The 8,842-nt window shown below is 35.7% G+C and overlaps 1 protein-coding gene across 1 annotated transcript; it reads left to right on the top strand.

Annotated features, from left to right (window-relative positions):
- Positions 1-1,435: 1,435 nt before the first annotated feature.
- btc (betacellulin, epidermal growth factor family member) lies at positions 1,436-8,061 on the top strand. Its single transcript, XM_079586855.1, has 6 exons — positions 1,436-1,705; positions 2,093-2,197; positions 4,436-4,553; positions 4,635-4,781; positions 4,894-5,027; positions 7,025-8,061. The coding sequence occupies exons 1-5, from the start codon at positions 1,666-1,668 to the stop codon at positions 5,024-5,026; spliced, it is 543 nt and encodes a 180-aa protein (XP_079442981.1). The 5' UTR covers positions 1,436-1,665; the 3' UTR covers position 5,027; positions 7,025-8,061.
- Positions 8,062-8,842: the final 781 nt, after the last annotated feature.

Raw genomic sequence — 8,842 nt, 5'->3', positions numbered from 1 at the left:
TATAAATATGAATATAAAAAGATCGAAAATCTGGAATAAATATTGACATATATATATATATATATATATATATATATATATATATATATATATAAACATCTCGAAATGTTGACTTTTTATGTCCTAATTGCTTTTTCTTAATTTTTTGTCATAAATATGAAATTATCACACAATTTTGACTTTTCTTCATAATTATGATTTAGTATCTTATTAGTTGGCTATTATTATTTACGGATGCATACAACCCATTGATTTTTACTTTTAACGTTTAGTATAGTGCAAAATTAGCTGGTGAAAGTATATTCATCTCATTGTTTTGTCTTTGTTTTCAAGATATCTTGTTGTTATAGTCATTTGTAGTCTACTTGTTCAGTTCTAAATACATACCTAAATAATATGCCACATTTTACTGAAAATATGGTTGACATGCATCTCTCATGAACGCGCGTCGTAAGCTCTGCGGTGTCTGTGCTAAGTTGGGCATGGCATTTGCTGAAGGGGTCGTTGTTTGCAGTGGAGCTTAGTAGTAAATACATGGCTTGTGTACGACGGGGAGAGCAGACTGGCGACCCCTGCCAGTCACGCATCTTCTCCATCTCCCACGAGAAATCCCACGGCCAATGAACACAAGGCCTCACTCCAGCAGCGTGGTGTGTCCACAGACTCTCGCCGTCTGGAAACATGAGGGGATTTAGGCAACGTCAGAGACTCAGACCCTTGGCCTACCCTACCCTGACTGAAGTAGGCTATCTACACACTCAGTGAACCAGGGGTTTTCAAACTTTTTGATGCCAAGGGCACACAAATATGAAGTGTGTTCAATTTTTCCCGTTCTTGTAAACATGTCGGTTGTTAATTAATCATAAACATAGCCTTTAAAATATTAATATTGACAGAACTTTGTATTCTCTCAAATTTTCCAATTACCCCTTCTGAAAACTTTCTGTCTCTGACTTCTTTCTTTTTCATTTTTCTTCTGAGATTTCTTCTTTCAGAGTTGGGTAGCCTACTCCACTTCAAGATTATATGGTGTGATGCTAGGTCATTAAATTTTCAGCACTCAATAAAAATCCTGATTGAGTGTGTTTGGCCTCTCTCTAAACCTTGCTGCCATTTTTTGCCTATGGCTATACTTTTTGGAGTCCAGGGTTTTTCAATGGGTGGTCTACAGTAAGGGATGCCAATTATTATTATTTTTATATCAAACCATTTTTCTTGTGTAAAAAACAAAAAGTAAAAGAAAACATGTAGCCTAATCTTTAAATGTAGCTATAATCTGTGATTGAAAGTTAAATGTTTTTGCAATGTAAGCATAATAACAAAGTAATTATATATGGTATCCACATAAAATGATAGGGAATGCTCAATTGTATGCAATAGGCATCAATATATGAATCCTTTGCCTAATAAAAGGCATAAAGTCATTCACACAGAAAGGCGGGGAAAACTCACTAGCACCTCCCACGCACGCCTATCTCCAGTCAATCCGTCAGTCTCTCCTCTAAACTTGAGGAAACCCGAAAGGAAACTTTAGGAAGACAACTAAAAAGTTATTAGCGACGCAATAAAATAATCGCTCTAAAATGAACGGCATGACAATGACAACTGAATCTGAAGCAACACGGGGATCGAAGTCTTCAGTTTGACGCGCAACACGAACTACAAATGGACAGGACGCGCATGTTGATTTGGGGAATAATCACAGGTACGATTCACCATTGTTGCTTTGTAGCCTATTCAACGTGTTCTGTTTGTCTACAAAGCCGCAATAGATTGTAGAAGTACCCGTTTGCCAACTTTTCCTTCTTTAAATAGCTCTTTACTTGTATTTATTAATGTTCTCGATGACATCAAGAGTTGAGTGTCTAACTTCTTTAACATTATGCCAGTTTCTATTTTTAGCACTGGAATGTAGTTTATCACATTAGAAGACCTTCTACTGGTTAATCATATAGGGAGGGATTTTTAATTTTAACTACGATTAAGAGGCCTATATAACCCAGTATTTGCCTGGAATCCTGCAAAGCAATAATGCCACAGTTCTGGAGACATGCATGGAGCCACCTGTGATTTGTTTGTTGTCTACCCTCAGCTGTAGTCCTATGCAAATACTCCCAGGCTGAATGGAATACCACAAATGCACAGGCGAATGGGACTGTGTCCTGCAATCCCCATGACAACAGCAGCAACTGCACAGGTAAATATCAATGGCACCCCAACCTGTTCTTCACAAATAATGGGCTAGCCAAGCTTGAGATATTTTCCATTTGCTCCTCTTTCAAGATTCCACCTCATGCAGAAAGCGTGTTTTGAAGCTGTGCTGGGGTTCGACTCTGCCTTTGAAGACATGAGATGTAACGCTTATGTTGTTAAAAAAAGGGGGGAGTTTCCCCTGGGCATGACATAAAAGTCTTGATAGTTTGACCACCAGCTTAGGAGATAAATAGGGCATTAGATTAAAAGATAGCATGAAAAAGATGGTGTTATTTGATCACAAAATTCTGCCAAAGCATTTGCTTAACATGAAGGATATTATAATCTGTTCGCTGATGACAATTGGACTGTTATAATAATAATTCAGCTTCTTAGTCCACTTCAAACCTTGTAATTTTTTATTTAAGAATTGATAATACTCTCAAGCTCAAGTTTAGCATCTCTGTATTGCAGGTAATCCTCAGATCATGTTGCATGTGGCCAGAGGTTGTAATTAGATCCTTTCCCATTCAACTTTTAGTTCATTCTGAAGTCAGAGCTCAAGTTTCAGTTTCTGTAGAGCGGCCTCTTTTCTAACTCAGTCCTTTGAACTGAGTTTGGCTTTTACAGCGCGTTGTATAACGACACATAATATTGTAAATGAGTAAACGGACAACCCTAATAACATTACTCTGTGTTTTAAGGATGCACAATATAGACTGTAACGGCTCCACTGAAGTCGAGTCAGTTTTCTGAGCCCAAACGCCATATTTCAAAAAGTGTACAAACAAAGCAATAACTTGAAAATAAAACATTAACTTGACTTAGCATGACATGAAACTCACAGCAGTGTACTACAGCATCATGATATGAGAAAGCTAGACTAAAACACAAGGCAAAATGAGGGCTATATAAATACATAGACTACTGATGAGCAAATGATAAACACCTGAAGCAATGAAACAATTAACCAATGAAAACGTAACAAGTGAAAACAAAAGCACATGGGATGAACACAAGAGAAACTGGGAATCATGTGACAACAAAGAGCCCAACCAAGCACCAGCCTTACATTGAGATTATGTTTGTTATTGACTGGTACTGTTTTTTTTTTTTTTTTGGATGGATGGATGGATATTGGATATTTAATTGTGCATTCACATTTTCTGTTATTTTTACATTTAGATTACCTTTGCCATTAGCTAACTAACTCTCACATAAAGTTTACCTTTAAAAACACGAATAACTCTGTTAAATGTAATCTTTAACACAAGTTTTTTCATGAATCCCTAAATTCACTTGACCGATTTTAGTTTTTGGTGTTTATTTTTAATTTAATCAGACAAAATAGTACAACATTTTAATATCGGCCATAATAACATGAAAATAATTATTGGACAGAATTTTTGAATTACTTTTTGAATTTGAATTACAGAATTACTTTTAATTGCTTTTTTGATTTGATTTATTGATTTGATTTATTGGTTTATTTAAAAGGGGACAGTGCAAATTCATAAAACACATGAACAAACATGGTTAAAAAAGCCAGAATTAGCCAAAAGGCTATTTTACATCTGTAGTCCCCTGGCCAAGATGTAAAAAAAAGCATTAAAATACGAACAAGAAAATACATTTACAACTTAAGTCTATGGCAAATTGACTACAATTTAACTTCAATATAAATGACACTGTAAGATAACTTAAGGTACACTGTACCAGTTACAATAATAAGACACACAAAAAACACATTTTCAAAAAGGCTATAGTACTGTATATACAATATATAATACAGCTTAATAGGCTCGGCTTTTAATGTTTTTAAATTTATATTTCAAAATAAATGCTGCTCTTTCGAACTTTCTATTAGTCAAAGAATCCTGAAAAAAAGTATCACAGTTTCCACAAAACATTAAGCAGCACAACTGCTATCAACATTGAGAGAAATAAATATTTAATGAGCACCAAATCAGCATATTAGAATGATTTCTGAAGAATCATGTGACACTGGAGACTAGAGTAATGATGCTGAAAATTCAGCTTTAAAAAAAATATTAAAATAGAAAACAGTTGTTTTAAATTGTAATCATATTTAACAGTATTTCTGTATTTTGACCAAATAAATGCTAGTTGAGCATAACAGACAGCTTTCAAAAACATTAAGAAATGATTGATCTTGCACTTTTGAACATTAGTTTACATGTTTGATGATGGTGATATGTATCCCTGCTTTAAATCTATACAGATTCAAAAGATGACCACAAATGGAGTGGTCACTTCTCTAAGTGTCCAAAGGAATATAAGCATTACTGTATCCATGGTATTTGCCGTTTTGTGGAGGAGCAGAACACTCCTTCATGCAGGTGAGACTTTGACCTGTCCATCACTCAACCAATCAGAGCTCAAGTAAAAGTTGAATGCTTTTTTTTTTTACTTTTGCACAGGTGTGAAATGGGATATATTGGCTCTAGGTGCGAATATCTTGATCTTAATTACCATGTGGGAGAACGAAGAAAAATAGTCATCGCATGTGTGGTCACAGGATTGGTCTTTCTGATTTTGCTCATCGTCTTCATATGCGTCTGTACACAGTGAGTGATGTGTTACACTATTAAGAGCATCGTTACCTTCAAGTGTCGGTCTTCAGTGTTTATTTCATCTTTAATGTTGTTCTTTTTACCGTCTTCCTACTTTGTTTCACAGTAAACGATATAAACCATGTAGAAAGAAGAAGAGAAAAAAGGAAACAAGTGATGAAGATGAGAAGCTCAATTCACTAAACACACATGACGCTTTGGCTGCTCCGGTCGACACATGCGACACTAATGCTGTATGAAGTGAGTACCGGTATTTATTCTTCTCTTGCCTCATTCATTTTGCATTAACCGCATATTGCATTAGGGACACTTTCTGTTCAGATCATGTAAAACAGCAGTTCTTATAGTTTAGGACTCAGATTTGAGATAATAGTCTCCAGCAAGGTAACTTCCATTGTGACCGGGACTAAGCTTGTAATATCATTGCGCCTTCCTTGATTATTACGCAGGAATGAGAGTATAGTTCCTAGTCATATTGACCTAGAAAATCGCAACTTTTCATTTTTTGTCGATCTTAGTACACAATGTAACTACAGAAGAGTAAAATTTTAAATAGGAAAAATATCGAAACTCTTTGATATTGACACTCTGTGTCATTTTTTTGAGAGAGATGCTAACGGTCTAATCAGATTCAATGATCTATGCTAAGCTATGCTAAAAGTGCTACCGCCAGTCCCCGGAGATCGGCTGAATGGATTCGAAAATGGTTAAACTCAACCGTTTAACTCTAGGGAAGTTGGAAAATGAGCCTATTTCCAAAAGAAGTGGAGTGTTGCTTTAAATTAACCTGTATTTAATGAAATCGGTGTCATATTTTATTTTATTTGACATAGTTTTGTAAAAAAAAAATGTATAGGGTATGTTTATACTACAACGATGTACTAAAAACAGAAACGTTTTTCCTTTGCTTTTTTTCGCGTACAGACGAAAACGTTGTTAAAACGATCGCAGTTCACAAGGATCCGCAAAAATGGCTAAAAACGTTGTATTCTGCGTGCCAGGCCAATAGTTGGCGATGTGACTTTGTAAAGAAACACTACGTGCCTATAGACTAAACACATAATACGCATGCGCATGACATCACCCTTTTCTCAAAATTGCATCTCGATTTCAAAAGCTTGCGTTTTCAGGCCACCAAAATGTCGTTGTCGTATAAATGAACAGCCAAAACGCATAAAAGGTTTTCCATTTTCAGTTGAAAATGGTGTTGTGTAAATGGCCCCTTAGGGTGTCTATATTGGCCTTTATTAAAGGGATAGTGCATCCAAAACATTTTGTAATTCTATAATCTAGTGTTGTCAAAAGTACCGACTTCGGTACCAAGTCGGTACTGAAATTTAAAAAATGTGACGCTTTGAGCGCTGCTGAGCAGAATCGTTAACACCTCGGAATGGCCGGCCATTGTCACGTGCTCATCAAATATGTCTATGATTGGCTACAATGATCAGCGCTTCAAAAACATGTTGTAAATATACATAAATAACGCTCTTCAGCGAGCGATTACACAGATACACACGGGAGCGTTTGAAAGCAGGCGTCTATCAGCGGATCGATCCACTGGCGCTGATAGACGCCTGCTTTTGCTTTCAAACGCTCCTGCTTTCAAAACACTTTCAAACACTTCCGTGTGCTCTCAAACGCTCCCGTGCGTTGATCATTGTAGCCAATCACAGACATATCTGATGAGCTCGTGAACACAATGGCCAATCAGAGGTGTTTATGATTCCGCTCAACAGCGCTCAAAGCGTCACATTTTTAAAATTTCAGTACCGACTTGGTACCGAAGTCGGTACTTTTGACAACACTACTATAATCATTTACTCTGCCTTATGTCAATCCAAAACTTTTATGAGCATTAAAGATCAAAATATCACATTTGATTTGGATGCACAAGTGTTGATGCCAGTTTTCTCCTTTAAAATATTCTTATTAAACAAAATGTTAATCTTATTATAAAATTAAATATTTGCTCCAATCAGAAATTGATCTGAATTCTGTAGCAAGCTCTAAAAGCTGCATGACCGTTTTTCCATACCATACGAGGACCTTGACTTGTCATCCTCTCTTAGTTCATGCCAAAAGCATTTTAGATGTGTAAAGGAAAGTATGGACACAATAAGCTAAATGCTTGTTTTACGTGTGGATATATTGAGACGCTGTTCAGACCTTGGTTGCTAGGAAGTCAGGTCAACTTTTAGTTCAAATAGATGGGTCTAATGTATTTTTTTTTTCTTCAGTAAAACAGTGAAGTGATCCTGCCAGGGTTGGGAATGGCCTGGAAATGTACAGTATAATCCTGAGTGGACTTTGGGAGGTATGGTGTGTCAGGCAACCTTTGCCATTCTGTGTGCTATTGTTTACCTCATTCTTCATGCCACAAAAGATTTTTATACTTTTCAGAAAGAAAAAAAGTGTCGATGAACTGAACAAATATGCCTTCAGAGTGGTTGTAATGACAAAGTGGTGCTGTTCAATTTGCTGAATGCAAACAAAGCCTATTCATGTTGGTTTAGATATAGGCCTTTTTCTATTGCATACGAAGCACAGAATATTGAAAAAAAGTTTCCATATAATGTTAAATTGAAAATTTAATTATACCAGTTTAAACAGTTTCTGGAAGTAGTTCTCCTGACAGTAACGGACCAACATATTCTATTAACTTTGATGTATTTATTAACATGTAAATACAAAATGTTTTGCTTTGTTTGACACCAAAAGAAATTGTGGAGGTAAATGACCATGTATATATGTGACAAAGTATTTTTGTTTTCTTTATTGAGCTTTTTGACAGAAAAGTATAATAAATAAATAAAAAGATTAACAATTTGTTCAAAAATATTTAGTGATAAACTTTAATGAAAAAGAATAATTTTATATATTTGTGTTCTGTTAGATACAGTTTGGAAATATGTTATTAGCTGGTAATGTAAAGTTAGGTGTATGTTTTACAAGCTGTTCAGATTTCTATTGTAAGCACTACAACAACATTTTTGAGATTTTCTTTAAATGCAAAGCTATATTTACTTCATACCATAAAATGTCTTTATAAAAGTAATTCACGCGAGTATTGTTACACAAGAAAGTCTGATTTTCAGTGGGTGCTCCAATGGTTTTAAGAGATGGATTTTTTTTTAGTAAAATGTAAATGGTTGCATTATGTTCTGTAAACAAGGTGAATGTGGCACATAAACTGATCATTTCTTCACGCCAAGGTGGAAAATGTCCATGGAATGTGCAAAGGTGCTTGTTTAGAATAAACTGTCATCCAACCCTGCTTCCAAGAAATGTTCCATCTGCTTAATTTTGTTTTTCGCCCTAGTTTCAACTGCCCTAAAACATCCAGTATGTGGGATTATTTACCCGTTATCATTATAGATAAAGCTTTGAAGAGGTCTCAAGAACTTTTATTACTCATAAGTTTTCGAAGCTTCAGTCTGTGTTGATGCCAATAGAAACTGGCTGGTGTGACCAGTACGGGCAGAGCTCGTGTTTCAACACAACCATAAATAGCTCTTCTTGGCTTGATGTCAGTGATTGGAGAACGTCAGGAATCCTGCACCTCAGTTTGTGGGACCCTGTGAGGCAGAAGTTTTTCCATGATATTTATCAGAGCTGTGTCAAATGTAACAGAACATCACTTAACCAGACAACAGTATGCATTGATTTCAAGCCTGAGTTTTAGATATTTTCTAAAGTATTTTTTGTCGCAAGATGTTAAGGCTGTGATAGATCATATGATAAGACCCATTTAAACTTTTGTTCCACCTGTAGCAATGACCTGTGTCGAATGTCACATTCAGCTGAATTTCCCCTGAACTAATGCAACAGGAAAGGAAAATGTAAGGTGTGTCTCAAAGTTAATGAAATAGGTAACTGATACAACACTCTTTCTGAAGGAGATAAATCACTCACCTTTTCTCAGAAAAAAAAAACTCTTCTTAAAGCCATCAGTGAGACAGTAAGTTGAACTCGAGAATCAGTACGATTTGTGAGAATCTCTCAGACTGCTTTTGTGAACTGAATCAACTGATTCATTGACAAGACAAACTCAACAA

The sequence above is a fragment of the Phoxinus phoxinus genome (genome assembly GCF_949152265.1).
Source record: "Phoxinus phoxinus genome assembly, chromosome: 17".
Classification (NCBI taxonomy): domain Eukaryota; kingdom Metazoa; phylum Chordata; class Actinopteri; order Cypriniformes; family Leuciscidae; genus Phoxinus; species Phoxinus phoxinus.
The sequence above is the reverse complement of the archived record's forward strand: the minus strand, read 5'-3'. Positions and strand labels throughout refer to the sequence as shown.

Coding starts and splice junctions, on each gene's coding strand:
- btc (XM_079586855.1), top strand. CDS start 1,666: ATGGACAGGACGCGCATGTTGATTTGGGGAATAATCACAG. Junction 1,706..2,092: donor GATTTGGGGAATAATCACAG/GTACGATTCACC, acceptor GTCTACCCTCAG/CTGTAGTCCTATGCAAATAC. Junction 4,554..4,634: donor CAGAACACTCCTTCATGCAG/GTGAGACTTTGA, acceptor ACTTTTGCACAG/GTGTGAAATGGGATATATTG.